The sequence below is a fragment of the Halichoeres trimaculatus genome, unplaced genomic scaffold, assembly GCF_033239565.1.
Source record: "Halichoeres trimaculatus isolate MK-OKI-2021-1 unplaced genomic scaffold, fHalTri1.1 fHalTri1_scaffold_2, whole genome shotgun sequence".
Taxonomy (NCBI): domain Eukaryota; kingdom Metazoa; phylum Chordata; class Actinopteri; order Labriformes; family Labridae; genus Halichoeres; species Halichoeres trimaculatus.
The window spans coordinates 29640366-29658258 of record NW_027437180.1 but is presented as its reverse complement, the minus strand read 5'-3'; the positions used below and the strand labels follow the sequence as shown (position 1 = coordinate 29658258).

General features: G+C 40.8%; 1 protein-coding gene across 2 annotated transcripts in view; it reads left to right on the top strand.

Annotated features, from left to right (window-relative positions):
- The window catches only part of ndst3 (N-deacetylase/N-sulfotransferase (heparan glucosaminyl) 3), a 51088-nt gene that overhangs the window by 20729 nt on the left and 12466 nt on the right, over positions 1-17893 (top strand). For both annotated transcript variants that reach the window (XM_074686024.1, XM_074686030.1), the window contains exons 4-6: positions 5-159; positions 1430-1615; positions 9286-9414. In XM_074686024.1, the coding sequence (XP_074542125.1) occupies positions 5-159; positions 1430-1615; positions 9286-9414 (470 nt within the window). The remainder of the gene's footprint in view (positions 1-4; positions 160-1429; positions 1616-9285; positions 9415-17893) is intronic.

The window sequence follows — 17893 nt, the reverse complement described above, 5'->3', positions numbered from 1 at the left end:
GCAGGCACAGTGGAGGAGGATGAGGGAGACGATCTACTGCTGAAGTACGTGGATGAGTTCTGGTGGTTCCCCCACATGTGGAGCCATATGCAGCCTCACCTCTTCCACAACGAGTCTTCCCTGCTGGAGCAGATGGTCCTCAACAAGGAGTTTGCTCTTGTGAGAAACATGCACATGCACACACACCTGCACATGCACGCACGCCTGCACACACACGCACTTCTTACAGCTGTCAATTTAGTTGTTGTTTTCTTCTTGCGTGTCCTTTTAATCATGCTTGCCTCCCTTGATTTTGTTTTTCTTCAAGGACGTCTGTTGTTATTAGTGATCGTTACTTCCTTGCTGCAGCACATTGCAGACGTGATGTTTGCAGGAAGCTGGAACGGCACTCTCTGGTTTAACTTGGGAGAAGCAGAAAAGAATGCACTAAAGGCACATTTTATTGGAAAAATGATTTCCACCAGCTTTACATTCACTTTGAAAATTCCTTTGTTACCAGCTTTTGAAGCGCTGCATCTCTGACAGGACAACTTACAACATACTTTTGTTAAGATAAATCTTAGATTCCATATATCAGCAACAGGGAAGGGAAGTCTGCTAATGCTAACAGTATGGATCTTTCCATGTTGTATTGATTAAAACTATGCTTACACTTTCTACAGATATGGCACATATGGATAACAGTTACATTCTGTAAAACAACTTTAAGAATACTTCCATGAAATTTCTTTTTTTGTGCTCATTTTCTCCAAACAAGTAAAATGTTAAATCCCTGCCTGGGAGTTATTTGATGGGAACACCTGAGCCCCATCTAATGTTTTCCGCTTAATCGGAAGTCCACAAGGTCGAGTGCTTTTGTTCCTCTGCACTGCCTTGTTATTTTTTGTGATTTGTCAATACCCTGTGTTTGAGTGAGTGCTCAGAGATGATTTGTATGACCACATACGCAGAAAGCAGTGAGGGGGGTCTGAGTGGGCCATGTTGTTGAAGGTGAGCACAATCATAAAGTGTGGTCTCTAACCTCCATTGTTCACACACACACACACACACACACACACACACACACACACACACACACACACACACATTCTCTCGCTTATCCCCCTGACTGCTGATGCTTGGCTTTGACAGTGTGTGTAGGTGTGTGTCAGAGCGAAGGACAACACCATCAGTCCTGCAAGATGCACCCAGCAACCATCCACCCTCACAATCCACCACGTACACATGCTCACACAATATATATATTTTTAATCTCCAACCCTGAAGGCCAGCATCGTAACAAACACAACACAAAGCACGTGCTGCTCCTACAAGGTCAAACTGTGTATGTTTATACACTGCTCTATCATCTGCCAAAGTCAGGTGGGGGCTTTGACTTCAACCCTTTCATACTTGTGTGTCTCTATCTTTGTGTGATCCCTGATATCAGGAGCACAACATCCCGGTGGACATGGGCTACGCCGTAGCGCCCCACCACTCAGGCGTCTACCCGGTTCATCTGCAGCTCTACAAGGCGTGGAGACGGGTGTGGAACATCCAGATCACCAGCACCGAGGAGTACCCACACCTCAAACCAGCCCGCTACCGCAAAGGTTTCATTCACAACAACATCATGGTGAGGGGGCCACATTGTTCTAATCATGCTTCTCTGCGAAGACTCAGCATTGCTGCAAATAAACACACATGCAAATGTGCTCATCTATAAATGCACTTTGATCTATTGACATGTCCCTGCTCATACATGGAAATTGATTAATACCTCTCAGCTGCCTGCTGGATTGTTCAATATTGAACATCTTATTTTGTTCAGCTTGATGTCAAAAAGAATGCTACAAGTCTTGATTTATAATCTTTTATCAGGCAAACATCTCTATGATTATTTAATATCTTTTCTTTGGCTTTTCCTTGTTTTGATTTCTGTCCCTGCCTTTTTTATCTTCTGTTGTGCTTGGGGTAGTAATAATTTAATGAGTGTTTTTGCAGCGGGTGGTTGTCGAATCCCCAAGATACACAAATTTGTTTGTGCTGTTTGTAGATGCTCTAAGTGAAAAATGTTAGCCTGGCAAAAAGAGAAAAGGATAGATGTGTGTGTTGTCTTTCAGAGAAGATATGAGGTAGGTTACATTTTGTACATATCATGAATAGGTGCATATTTGAGGATACCCTGTGTGCTATCACTTAAACACTTTCATCAAGCGTGAATCGTGAATCAAACACAACATTTCAAGCACATGGCATGGTGTCCTCATCTGCCGGCAGGAAAAGTGATTTGCTTAATTCCTCTGACTGAAATTAAAACCATGAAATGTAAATTCTTGGAGTGACTAAATCAAAGCGAGCTTAAAAAATGCAGATTCATTAAGTCAAAGAGTCTGTTTGTGTCTGTTGTGGTCTTTTATCTTACTTTGTGGAGCTGTTTTCATCTGCTGTGTCTTTGTTCAAATAAGTGTTTGCTGAATAGTAAATTGTGTGCTGATTGTTTCTCGCGGTCCTAAACAGAAAATCAATGATTCTGTGTGTGGTGGGTAACCAGTTTGTGTGCATCTTTATGTGTGTGGCATATGAATTCTTAGAGCTGCGCCTCACCCTAGCATGCACAGCCAGCTCTGAGTTATTTGAATATTTAATGTAGCTAGAGGCCCAAGCTTTGCTTTATGCCTTTGTCTGTGTGCATTTGTTTACATGCAGAGTGTGAGTCATGGACTCTAGAAGTATTGTTGCACTTTCATGTGCCAATAAAAAAAAGAAAAAATCATCACTCACAGCACAGTTTGAGATAGAAATACAATAAAACTAAACAAGTTATCGTTACCCCCTCCATCCACTCCACCTCCACTTCCTCCTTCTCTTCATTCACTTGTCAGTCAGGCTCTTTGTCAGCCTGCACAACTGCTCCCTTATTGACAAAAGAACCAATCACATCTGACACCAAAATTACCAGTCCGTGTTGTTCTGCCCTATTTGGATCCTGAGCAAACAATTTGAGCAGACAGCTCTGTCAATTTCCTAATCAGTCCTACAAGTCTGCTTTTATTTCTTGACATTTTGTCACAGCATCATAAAAGACAGCTACTTATTCGTACTGCCATGCAATACAATACCAAGCTGACAGCTTGACGGGCTATAATGTGTTATTAAACATGATCAATAGTTAGGTATTGAAGGCATAAATGAATCACCAAATTAAATAACAAGCCACTGGACAAAGACATGTATTCAACAGTCAGTGCATCATGACAAGAAGCAAAGGACAGGAGAAAAAACAAAGAGCTACTGTCAGAAATTCAAAAACTTTTGTCTTTGTTTCATGCAAGAAGAAAGGAGTTTCTGATGAAAAACTGTAGAGGGAAGGAGTGAAGGCTGAAATATAATTAAACCTAGCAGAAATGGCATTTAAGCTTGTCATTGACAGTGATGACTGATGCTGATGCTTTTTGAACACTTCGTCATCACTGCCTGTCAAATGTTCTTTATGTAATAAATAGAGCTCAACAAAACTTTTCCGAGAAGTTTGCATGTGGTTAAAAAAAAGTCATTGGTAAAAATTTACTTTCAGTCGTTTTGACAAATGGTTGTCACAAGCAGACCAAGAGGCACCCTTAGGTGTTGAAAATGAAACTAATTCAGAGGTGCAAATAACTGCTGTTCCTCATTTCCCCTTGAGACTGGCTGCAAAAGCCAAATGTTAACTTTTGCAACAGAACATGTTACTAACGGGAAGGATGCAACATTACTATTAACCTTTGGTACAGTACACTCCTGTTTAATTCACTTTAGTCACTATTTTTGGAAGAGTATGGTTATGAAACCTCAGCAGAGATTTTTTTTGTAGTCTCAGGTATGTTACAGGTGACTTTTAAAGGAGCATAAAGGGGACAAAAATGTTTGTATTTCCATTTTTCTAACCTTTTCTTCAGGGTCTGTTTTTTGGTACCTTTGCTTGTCGTTTCATAGAGGTTGGTAATCACCTCAGTGCAGAATAACGTGCAAGGATCTCTTTGTAACATAGATGTGATGGTGAAAGCTCACTTCTCTTACTGGCAAAAAAGCCAAAATCCTTAGCAAAGAAACCCTTAGGTTATTTTGTGTGTCTCTGGACCATTAGTGTATGTGTGATGTAAGGTATCAGTGAGGGACTGTTGCTATGTGGGAAATGGCGTTACCTGCTTGGCGATCCTGCATCCAGGTAGTGGTTTTGACGTGTAATGGTGCCACAGCTGTGCACTTATTTTGGGAGTATTTCCATTCATCGTGCAACAAACACTGTGGATACGAAAGATAGTAGTGCTTCCTTGAACTGCTGCCACTCCACATTTGGGTATGTTCATGTGTTCAACCAGGATTTCCCCAAACTTTATCGCTCAGGGAGGAGTTTCCTCGTCCCAGCGTGCGGACTCAGAGGTACTCACAAAGTGAACCAAGTCAGGGAGACACGATGCATGATAGCTGGCCAGACATAAAGCTGAAAATACCACAGATCAGAAGCAGGTATTGAACTTAATGTTGTCTTGAACAGATCAACAACTGTGGAATCCCTGGTAAAAACAACTGTTTTTTTTTGTTTGTTTGTTTTTTTTTGCTTGTCTACTGATTTTATAAAGGCTTGAAGGTGCATGAATTTATGCATGAATGCAAAAATTAAGAAATTTAGGGTGTTAGCTGTGTTAACAAAGGGGTGGGCGTCCTCTAGGTGTGTGCCAAGAGGGTCTGCCTAATCTCCCATTCTCAATACCACCACTGGGCTCCTCAGGGCCTTTTCTGAAACCAATGGGTGAAGTCAATAGAACTATCTTACACGTCAAGACATGCCCAGCAGTACAGTGTACAAACAAGGGCTTTGGTTTTGAGGCCCATGAAAGAAAATGCACAGTGTCTTATTACCTCCACCAAGGGGCTTGTTTGTCTGTGAACATCATAACTCAAATGTTAATGAACAGATCTTAATGACATTTTCAGGAAATGTTCAAAATTGGAGGTGATCCGGATCACAGTCTGGATCAAATCAATCAATCAATTAAAGAATTCTTTATCATTGTGAGATAAGGCCGTTTTCACCATATGTGTATATAACTCCTTTTGCTTTGCAAAACAATACAAAACAAGGACACGATAATATATGACAAATGTAAAAGTACAATCCAGGTCCTGCCAATATTCTGGATACTAACATCCGGAATGTGAAATATGTACTGGGTCATCATAATTTTCAACACTGTCAGGTAACAAATTATGGTACAAACCTGCAACTAACAGCAAATTGTAGCAGACAGTCTGCTGAAAGGGAGTATAACATTAAAGTAGGGCTAAAGTGTTGCGTGACTATCAAAATATGCTTGGCGGAGGTCTGCACTTTTTGTGTGCTTTTCTAGTTTATCATGTAACCGAAGCCCAGCCTGCAAACTGAGGACAACACCTATGATGTCTACTTACTGACTTATGTAAGCAAAACTTCTCTGTTGCAAGCAGGCTAGTTTAAAATGTGTAATAGAAAGCTCCTTACTGTTTGGCTGAGTGTTGTTTAGATCTTTGACAAATATCTTGGGAGTACCTGAACAAACTTCTTCAGAAAAAGGGATATGAGTAATTTTAATGCAGTCGTGTGTGTTCATGTAAGTTTCCCAGCACTCTGAAGACTTCTTGTTAACATTGCTACTTATGTCCAACAACGCTGAACTTTAAAACATTAACCATGACATGTAGGGATGCACTGTAAGCTGGAGAAGCTTAAACACCAGCTGTTGATGGCAACAGTAAGAAGCTACTTGACAGTCATTGTGACAATTTTCCAAATTCCATTAAAAAATGTTAAAATATCAAAAGCCTTTTTTTAAATAGAGTTAGGGAGCAAGGTATAAGCAGTTTCAGGAAATATCTTTGTCATTTCTCTGAATACAGTAAAACAGTGAAGGGAGGCTAGGACAAAGAAAGCTCTAGGAGGCAGAGAAGGTTTTGAGAGGCAGTTTTGTGATTGTTTGTTTGTGGAGATGTATAAATAATTTTGTGAGCAGATATCAATATTTGATTGAGTTCACTATAAACTAGCTGGTGAGCGTCATAATTCGTCCTTGTGACCTTTACCGAAGTTTCTCTTAGACATTACTCACAACCCTTCTTTCTTTCTTACCTTTCACTTTCTGACACTAAATTTTTTCTTGCAATTTCTATCTATTAATCTCCTTCCTCTCCGCTTCTTGCTGTGTCTTTGTTTGTTCACAGGAGGACAGGAAGTTGTTTTAAGGCCATAAAATTGGTGTTTGTGTGTCTCTGTCAGCAGATTGAGAGCCACCCACTGGACCCACAGTATCAAAACAAATCAGACTGAGATATGGGATTGTGCTGGGCGTGTGTTTGTGTGTTGGACATGCTTGTGTGTATGTGTGTGTGTGGACTTCTTTTTAAAATGTACTATATCAGTTTGAGCTATAGCTCTGTGGATAATTGGTTTGGTGAAATAGTGCTGAGTGTCTGTGGCTCTGGTGGCCTTCTTTCTCTCCCTCTCCCCCTGTCTCGAGTGTGTTTGTGTGAGTGTGAACGAGTCTGCAGTGTTTTATAGATAAACCAATATCTTTGCTTCCAGCCTTTACTCTCTATTTCACACAGGGAAGTGCTCCACAAGGAGTTCTCAATAAAGACCTTCTTCTTCTTTCCTCATTTAATTCATTTAATGACCTCATAAAATAGCGATTAATTCATCAGCTGTTCAACATAAGATCCAGCCCTCTCAGTCTTTAACACTTGATATTGCTTTCAATTCTGGCAGCATAAATTATATTTACACCATCTGAAATATTTGACTTTGACTCACTGTGAGTACTTCTGGATAACAAGCACAGCATAGATGATCTTTTAAGACTCCCTGATAATTAGAAATATATATTAATGAAATGACAAAAACATTGTCATCACATCTGCATTAATAACCGCTTTTCTATTAAACTTTTCAACCATGATGTTGTTAGATTTACTAGGAGCCAAACAGCCAGTCTGAAAGATTGACCTTGCTTTCATCAGTCTGTTCACATAATGTTCAGGAATGCTGGTGCAGTTTTGGCACATTCATGGCCAAAGATGCTCCATTCACCTGCTTGAGGCAGGATTAAAAGTAATCCATTTTACTTTTTATTTTTTTTGGCTTTCATAAACAGAAAGTTGCCAAAATACCAAACAGTGTAGGCGAGGCTTAAAACTTAAAAAAACCAAAGACTTAACCTGTGCAAATGAAAGACTGATGCTCTGCACCTGCATGAAAATAAGGTATCTGGAGCTGGAGTTATCTCAGCAGGACAGCACGAGCACAGCGGTTAATGTTGTATTATTTGACACCCCTAGACTAGCAGTGTCAAAAAATACAACAGGGCATGTTCACAAAATAATGTTTTCTTCCAACACATTGTTTACCAAACATGATGAGAAACAATATTTCATGATTACTTCATTCTGTTTTAGAGTCCAGATGCCAAAATCTGGATAAAATAGAGCCATAATAATGTTACAGCTTATACCTGTGCTATTCATGCCATGCAAAGCTACAGAACCAGCTGTGAAGTCAAGGTCCAATGCACTCCATGAGACTGTAATTCAAAACATCTGTGGAACAAGCACCTGTGTTTATCCACTGTGACAGGCAACTTTACCATATGTTTGATGACACAACATATCAGAGTATCCCTGACCCACTCTCCTGCCTGCCTCTGCCGTGCAGCTGTACATTTCATCCTTACATCAGCCATCTTTTGCTACTGGCTGAATTGTTTATCCCTTGTTCATTATTTTAAGTTAATGTGCTAGGCCGTATGTTCAACTATTCACTCTTATAGCAGAATCAAACACGTTTACAGCATGGTTGAAAACAGTTTTAAATATGAACTCTTTTCTGTGTCCATACACACTATGTGGTATGGGGTTCATCCTCTTAGATCAGGGGCCACCGACCGAGGGCTACCTCACAGGAAATGAGTGGTACAAAGGGCTACTTGTCTGATAAAACTATCTGAACAACATTGCACAGATCACTTTTTAATGACATTTTTCATAGTAGAAGGGGTAGTGCTATATGAAGCGTCCGCTCACAGGTCAACGTCAATTATTTCACAACTATTATCAATGATTTCCAGAAGAATGACGGTAGTAAGGAGCTTCATTGTAACCAGTGCAGTTTTTTCGGAACATGACTCGCGGGCATCTTAAGTGGTTCTTGCAGGCACCCAGGTGCCCACGGGCATCATATTGGTGACCCCTGTCTTAGATTATATTAATTCAGAACCTCTCTTCAGAAACCATGGGTGACGTCACGAAAACGACACCCATAGTTTATGCCGTCCATAAAATTTTACACATCACAGTCTATTTGCGGGTATGCAACTTCATATGCAAAATATGTTGCTTTTTGTAACACTAAATCCAACTGAGCAAACCCTGATAAAAGTAGCCTGGCATATTGATGTTTTACTTTTTTAACCTATGACCCTAAAAATAGCAGTGCCAGAGACCAGGGACCCCCTGCTTTTGGATTACATTAACAGACAAATACAAAAGCAGGCAAGAATAGTCAACAAAGAATAGTATAAATTAGACGATCTATGTGGACATATTGATGTGTTTCTTAGATTAATCTGCCCCTGTAGCTGTCTTTACCCTGGCATAGTCACTTCACTGAAACAATGAAATGTGAAAAACAGAAAAAAACTTTCTGTTTGCACGGTTTTGTATCAACTTTAAACCCTATTGTGTTTATTTTTGTTAGATTAATGTATGAAATATGCAATTATAAATAGTTTTTGGTTTTGGAAAGCATTTTGCAACTTTCCTATCAGTGTTCAGTGACCCTCCCACAGGGGTCCAGACCTCCACTTAGGAACCACTGCTTAAGCGGTCTAAAAGATTGCAAATCAAAATGCTTTTAAAAGTGATTTTATCTGAGACTTTATCATTATTTACTACTAATTACTCAAGGTTTATAAGTGCTGCTTGCATAACTGCTACACCTTGGCACATGCTCCACTTATAAGAAACTGTTGTTGGCGGTTTGCGTCATGGGAAATTAAAAGAAAAAAAAAAGTGAATGCTTCTTCTGAATTGATTTTGACTCCATTAGCGTAAATTAAAGGAATGCCAAGTTAAATCCTTTTACCAATGAGATGACAATACCAGCTGATCATATTGTATCTTGTTGGCTGTTATCATGTCTTTGTTAAATTGCACTTCTTGTGGAAACTGCTGATATGAAAGCTATTAACAACACCTCCTTTTGTGTGTATGTGTATGTGCATGTGCGTGTGTTTATAGGTGCTGCCTCGCCAGACGTGTGGCTTGTTTACTCACACCATCTACTATAAGGAATACCCTGGTGGACCTAAAGAGCTGGACAAAAGCATCCGTGGGGGAGAGCTGTTTCTCACTGTGCTACTCAACCCAGTGAGTCAGAGAAAACACATACACAAACACACACTCATACACACACATTTGTGCATGCAAAGGGACGTATAAAGTAAGAACAAGGACGTACTTTCTATTTTGACTTTTGCACCTTAAAAGGCACCAACTGGGTTTTCTGCTCTCTCGGTTAAAGTAACTTCCTCCACGTCTGGTTCATTCTGTTTTATTTTTGCTTTGTGCTTGTGTGTGTGTGTGTGCGTGCATGTGTGTGTGGGTGTGTGTTTGTCTCTTTTCCTGTCAGGGGCTGCTTCTCACTGTGTAGCTGTGTTCATCTCCCCACTTTAAATTAGGTCTCACCACAGGGGGGTTTGCTGTTACACACGCACACACAAACACATGCACACACTCACACACTCTCCTCCCCCTTTTTTGCTTACCCCTGCTGTGTGCGTCAGCTCAACTCGATTCTGCTTTGAATTAAGGAACAGAATTAGGTTTTGGTGGCAGTTCAGATGCTCATCCAAGCGAGCACAAGCACGCACATACACACGTTTTCAAAGGTAGGCTCAGTAATTCCCAGGAAATATTCCCAAACAATCTCTCTCACCAGCTCAAACCACACACGTGCACTCGCTCAGACTCACACAAAGATGCTCACAGACCAGCAGCAGGCTGTATTGAAGTGTCAGGTAGAGGAGTGCTGAACTAGAGGAGCTGTCAGAACTCAGTGAACATCATAGAGTAGAGCACAGCTTCGCACAACAACCCAATCTAGCCCTTTCTTCTCCCGGCACCACTTTGTCTCTGTCTCTTCCTCTTTTTGTTCATCTTATTCCTATCTTATTGAATTGGTTTGTTTTTCTGACATGGTTCCCCCTTCTTTGTTTCATTATTTCTTTGTGTCATTATTGTGTTGCCTATTCTTTATTGTTTCATTTAGTTAGATTCTTTTTCTTTTAGTCTGTGTCTGAAGTCAGTGATTCCCTGTGTCTTCCATTTTTCAGAATGTTTTCGCTGTTTCAGAATTGAAGTAATGCATGTAATATACATAGAGATATGGTGTGGGCTTGGATATATTGTCCCACTATAATTGACCATGAACAATATTATAGGCAATATTTTTTGAGACCAAATTAACCACTAATATAAATATTTCAATGCATTTTTAAAGAAGTTTAAATATTTACGTTTCTCCTCTCATCCACGAGGCTTCATCAGCCTCATCAGCTTCATCCCAAACCATAAACAGTCGAGTTGTCTTGGTTTTAAGGGTTCAGAATAAACTTTCTGTGAACATACACCATTTTGCACTGTTGCGTTTGTTTTTACTTTGTCGATCAAACTCCTCAGTGAGAGTTGACTGTCAGGACAAAGGCTCTGCATCTGCAGTTTCTTGCCCGGCAGAAAAAACTGGGTGGGTTTTGTTTTAGACGGGTATGGGATTTTGTTGTGTTGCCTTTTTTTTGTTGCTGCACACTGGCTCGTCCATGCTGATGGGCTCACTTTACTCATTCGGTTTCAAGCTGAAATATTTCTACTCTGTGGCTGAGCGTTTTCCTTTACAATCATCTTTTTTTCTCCTAATTTCTGCTACGTAACCCGTGCTGCCGCTTACCATCCCACAATGCCCTCTTGCTGCCCTCTGTGTGTTTATGCTAGCCTTATGCTAGCAGCCCCACCTTCCCCCAGAGACAAAGATTCTGGATGACTGACAAGAGGGTTCACTCTGTGTTCATTCCACTACGGGGGCACAGAGTGAACCCTCTTGATATCCAGCCTTTTGGAGGAAAAATTATTGAGTTCATTTCATTTATAGTATGATTAATTGATTTATTGACTGTTGTCCCAGGCCTAATATGGCTTAAACTTGTTATTGTACTCTCAGATGAAAAACAAATCTAATACATACCCAATCTAAAGACTTTTGCTATAACTTGTTTGTTCTGGTCTCATCTTCACTGGATCATGAATCACATTACCAGAAAATGGTCTGTTGTAACATCTTACAGCTACAATGACTGTCTTATATCAGAGAATTTGTACGGGGTATAAAGAGATCGTATACATCATTTAATGTGGAGACTGGAGTGGAATTGGATGATTTTTTGAATGCTTCTTCTAAAAAGAAATACAAATCTGAATAAGCAATAGGAAATTATTCTCAACAAATTGTTACTTATGCCCATTAAATCCTTTCTAAGTGCTGCTCAAACATCCAAAATTAAACGAATTCTGATGCTTATTTCACCTTTTGCAAAACTCTGGAAGCATGCAGCACCAGTCATGGCTGAAGAAGGACTCACAAAGAGGGGCAGCAGTACTTTATCTTATCTTTAGGTTGGAGATAAGTGAAGGAAAGACTTCCTGGAGTACCTTGTATAATGGAAATGCCACGGTTTTCAATTCCAAGTGGGCAGTATATCTATATTTTATAATATTTTTACTGAAGCATTGACATCCATAAAAATTTACTGACATGGCCTGTTTTTGCACAAGCACTCACACAGTCATTGGAAGATGTTTTATGGGACCTAAAACTTCTTGGTAGTGTCTCAGATTAGATACCAGCTGCTCCATAATCAAAATAAGATTAAAATGAGATTTTCCAAAGGCTTTATTTTCAAAACACCTGGGTTGGACTCTAAACTCCTCAGAAGAAACCCTGTTTTGCAATACTGCCTGAGCTTGAGACCTTTGTGGCTGTCAATGTATGGGAGGTGTTTGAAAATACTCCAACAGCAAAGAAAGAGAATCAACAAAAATTACTGTAATTTTGCTTAATCAAAGAGCACAATCAATTAGGTTGACTCTACTGGCAGGTTGTATCTAATTAGTAAAAGGGAGTGAAGAAACTAAAAAGCTGATGGTTCAGAATAGTGACTTAGAAAATTTAACTTTGTTCGTAATATTTTCTAGGCAGGGTCTGCAGGAATTTTCTTTACATGTCAGTAAACAACATTCAAACTGGGCTCCTCCTCCTTGGAACCAGGACTACGTGAACATACTCACTAGCCCAGCAACCATATGTAGCATTGCATTTCTACTTGGGAGGAACTTGAGAGATGTTCACCAGACTCACGTCACTCTTGGTCCTGTGCTGCTATCCAAGTTCCTGAAAACGAATGAAAGTGGAGCCAATTTGGCGTTTCGTTTCACTTTGTTTGTGTCTTTCTTCTTGCGTGCTGCGTCCACTATCATAGCTGCTCTGGTTACCTTCCACTTGCGATCATCAACACGCAGAGTCACTTGTGCACTGGTACCTCCATGATGCCTAGAAACATCCTGATACCACCAAAACTCTCTTCTCTTCATTTGATTCTTTTATGATTTTTGGGGTGCCGATTTGATTCAGTTTGCGACTCTTCGATAGTTAAGACTTTTGTGAGTTTTAGTACACTTTTTCAACACCAAACCAAGTGAAAAAGTTAAATTATGATGATGATGATCTGACATCTCACCTTTTTTCAACCGAGCTCATAAACAAAGACTAAAATGAAGAACTTAACATTGAAAAAGAAAAAAAAAGATTGTTAAACAAAAAAGCTGGCTACTTTAATACGATTTTTTTTCTCCCATCTCTAATACCTGCTAATATTCTAAGCTTATGCTTTGTCAGGGGAAAAGCAAAATTTTAGGTTCTTTCATTTACATGTAGGAAATTCTTTTAAATGTCTATTATAAAATCCAGCATATCACATTTCTTTCTCTATTAAAACACACCAACCAATCTCTGCCTAAGTTAAATTATTTTCCTAAGTGTAATTCTTTCTTACACATTTGTTTTTGTTAGTTTATCCATGTTTAAGATGTTTCTGTGCTGTATAATGATGGCTGAAATAACAAAGGACCTAACAAGATTTTCGCTCTCATCTCTGGTGATTACATCTCAGCATAAACCACAAACCACAAAGAATTTCTCTAAATGCTCACTGCCCCAACCCCCCTCCTTTGTTTCACACACAAAATCACTTTTTTTTCATCTTCTGTCTTCTTCTCTAACTGGCTTCCTTTGTGATGAGTGAATGGAGAGATGAAGGGACCTATTAATCATGAAAGTGTTAAAATGAGAGCTACACAACGTGGTGTACAGTGCATGACGGTTTATTTCCACTTCTTCCTGGTATGTTTCTATTTGTAGACGCAAATGCCTTTATTAGTGTGACCACTTTGTGTGCGTAATCAATAGTGTTGCATCGCTCACTGTTTCAGTCCTGCGGGAGTTTCCTATTGTTTGATCATCTGCACGATGGTAACATTGTCACTTCCCATTCAATGACTTTTAATCACATTTGGCCTGTGGTGACAGTTCTCCACTAATGACAACAAGCTCATTGAGTGTGTGCATGAGCCTGTGCTGTATGTGCGTGCACCTGCGCAGGCACATGCATGCCCCCGTGTGTGTGTGTGTGTGTGTTTGGATACTTTTGCATCATTTTTGGCCTGCATCAGCGATCATCGAACTCGCCGTCTCGCATAAGCCCAGGAATCGATTTGACGACCTCGACTCTGCAAACAGCCAATAGGGCACAAGTCAGTCCCCAATAAATGGCCAAAGGGATGGTGGGAGAGTAAGAAGAGGGAGGGGGGGTAAAGAGGAGAAGAAGAGCAAGAAGAAGGGGGGCTTGGCAGGAGGGGTGAGAAGGTGGCAGACAGATTGAGATTTAATTTTCAGGTCACGGCATCTTGTGTCACTTGAGAATCCAGACACATACAGAGAGGAAGCGATGCACATACAGGCCTGCTCACAGACACACACTCGCATGCACACCCATGCACACAGCTGTGCATGTGCCTGCTTGTGTGTCAGTACCCCAGAATCAGCATATGTGTGCATGTGTACATTTTGTTTAAATGTGTGTCGAGCTGACATAAGCAAAGCTGTAGACATATATCAGGCCTGACATTTAGCGCTTAGCTCTGCCACTAAGCTTATTAGCCAAACACCAAATATCAGCACAATCTTCCTCCCCTCGCAGCCACCCCCCCTTTTTTTTGACCCAACACCCTCCTCCTCTCCCCCTCCACAACCCAGTCTTGAGCGCTCAAGGCCTTCTTTCTCTCTTTTGTCCCTTATTTTCTCTTTGTCTGTTTTTTTTTTTTTTTTTGCTTTCAACCTGCTTTTATTGACTTTGCTCATGCACATGTGAATCTCTTCTCACATCTTTTTATTTTTTTCTTTTCTACTCTTTTCTTTCTCCAGTGTCACTCTGATTGCCACCAAAGGCAGCTCATCAATACATACAGGCTCTCCAACACACTCACACACTCTGACACACACACACACACAAAATGAGCCACAATCCAAACAGAGGAAGAAATTAAAAAGTGAGAGTAAAGCACTGAAAGACGACAGAATGGAAAGGGCCAGAAGATGTTGACTGGAGCAGGCAGAATAAATTGAATCGAAATCATTTGCCGTATTGACGTTCAGCTTTCAATTATCCACTGATGAGAGAGAAATGGAGAGATGACTGAGAGAGAAAGAGTGAGAGACAGAGGCAAGGGGGGAGAAGGGAGGGGAGAGAGGACGATGATGATGGCGAAGGAGAAGGGAAGAAGTAAGGGGGGGTGTTGGGTTCCTTTTAGTAGCAATAACAGTTCAATCAAGGAGAAATGCATGTGGAACTAAGTGGTCTGTAATGGGAAATAGGCTGCTTCAGGAGGAAGAGTGGCAGAGGCGGACATGGAGGGAGGAAAAGAGGGAGGGAGGGAGGGGTGGTAGGCAGGAGGCACAAGGGTACATAGACACAGATAGAGTAAAGGCCAGTAAAACAAGTAATATCTCCAAAATTGCAATCATGTCGGGAGGATTGGACCATGTCACAAACTCAAATACATGACAGATGGGTCCTTTTAATCCTCCAAGACATGGCATTTGTGTGTGTTATTTGTGCGTGTGTGCGTGCTCATGTGCGCATGGATTTTGAAGAACATCACCCCACGAACTTCATCAGAGCATCTAGGTCAGCGTGAGGGGAAAAAAGCTGACTTTTTGCTGCACACGAAAGAGTGAGAGCAAGACATTAAAAGGATGAAAGATGAGGAAGGAAATGAAGCTGCATAGGCGCAATGAGGAGAAAAGACAAGGGACAAAGATTAAAAGAGGAAAGCTGTGGGGTTGGGGGGTTTATTTCGCTGTTTTTTTTTTTTTTTTATTATTATTCACACTTCTCTCCCAGTCGAGTAGTATGATTCGAGCCCAATTCTGGTGTTAAATTATTAGCACGGTATTCTTTATTAAAGGCGCATGGGGGGACTCAAAGCAATCCAATATTCAGGAAATGAGACATGGCACTAGATACAGAGAAAAGGTTTATACGGTTCAGTTAATTGAATTCTTAGCCACGGTGAGTTCTTCAACCCTAAAGGGTCCGAAGCTCTGCGTGTGGAGATTAACACTCTCTCAAGTGCCGTTTTTTCTTTTTTGTTTTGCTTTGTTTTTAATTCAGTCTCACCTGCCAAGGTTACTCTCATTGTCTTTCTCTTTGTTACCCTGCTCTCTTTGCTTTTTTTTCCCTCTCTTTTTCTGCAGTCCTCCAATTACAAACACAAATCATCTTCTCTCCCCCCTTTGTTTAATTTGGCAGCGAGTGCTTAAGCTCTGAAATGAATGTTTCCATGTTCAATAACAATCAGATTCTCTTTCTCACTCACTACCCCTCCCTCTTCCTCTTGTCTTTACACACACACACACACACACACACACACACACACACACACACACACACACACACACACACACACACACACACACACACACACACACACACGTGTATATATAAATATATATATATATATATATATATATATATATATATATATATATATATATATATATATATATATAGCACACTACATTCCTTCATAGTCTGAGTCACACATCACAGGCTATTGAGAGATTTGAAGGGACCATAAATCACTTTCTGATCACCTTGCCTGCTTTCAACAAAGCATGAAATAACACAGAAAGGAGGAGGTGGGTGATTTTAAATGGTTTGTAGCATCTTGTTTAGTCAGGTTAGATTTGTCTGTATTTAAATTATATAAGGCCAAAACCTTTTCATTTCCTGACAGGCCTATCCTGCTCTTTTTACCCTTCCCTTTACTGCTGCAGCGAGCTTTGGGAAACATTCCCTCTCAGTCCCAAATGTGCAAAGATGTTCACAGTGAGACACTGTTGAATTAAATTTTACACATTCCCTCAGACTAAGCTCTGCATTCATGCTTCAAAGAAGGATGTTTTGGCTTTTTTTTGACGTTACAATTTTGTGAAGAAGAGTGTGCGAGCATTTCTTCTTGGCTCTCATTGCTGTTGTTCCTGTTTGAGCGCTCGGTGAAGCCTTGACAGTGGTTCCACATTGCTGCTCTAACATCAGCCAGATTGATATGAAGCAGGCAAGGCTGGAGGGCACACTGCTGGTTTGCTTAGAGTGAGCGGGAGATAAGAAGGCGGTGGCAGATGCACACAATTGCACTGGCACAAACAATTACGCATACACACAGGCACATAAAAAATGACTCTGACATGCATACCCTTGCTGCTCGCTCTTCTTTTTCTGTTGCGCTCTTTGTCAAAAAGACACACACAAGGAACTGCTCACATCTGTCTGCTAACTCCTCCCTCCCACGGCGTCTTTCTCTCTCTCTCTCACACACACACACACACACACACACACATCAGTATTCTGCACAGCTCTCCAGGTCGACCGGACGCTGATCCATCAAGCCCCGACACTGTGTCACTTTGTATCTACAGGAACCTTCAGCGTTACAGCGGACCACCGACAGCCCTCTGTCACCAGGAAATTCGCTGTGCATGTGTGTCTGTCTCAGCATGTGTGTGTGTTCACTTTTAAAGGCCAAAAATACTGAAACAGTATACACACACACACATGCTCCAACCACCAAATAATTCATATCTTAATGGCTGATGTTACCGTTTCTTCCAGATATGTCCCGTTCCCAAGCTCCTCTTCAAATTCACAAGAAAAGAACGTGTGTGTGTCTGAGTGTGTGTGTGCGTGCGTGCGTGTGTGTATGTGTGGAAGCTATCGTAACTTGTCTCTTTGATCAGCCTATAAAAGCACTGAGGCGTGGACAGATAGCCAAGACCAACACACTATCGCTCCTTCACTCCCCCTGAGTCTCTCCTTCTCGCTCACACACATTAACCACCATGAACACACACCTGACACACTCCCAAACACTCTCTTGTGTGTAGCTGCATCTCCACCATCGCCCAGTGGCTATGTGTGAGGAGTATTGTGCTGCCTCCACAGCTTCTTTATCTATCAGGAGTGCTGAATACGTCCGCCCCAGTTTATCTTCCTCCTCTCTCTGTACTTGAAACTGTTCTGTACTGAAAGTTAATGCATACTGTTACGTAACAAAAGTGAGTGTCACTTTGCAAAGCGATGGCAAATATTGATACTTGGTGGACGGCTGCTCTGTTAGTGACTTAAAAACCATCACACACTGAGAAATAATCTGTTTGCTTTTTCAGCCACAGCAGCAGTAA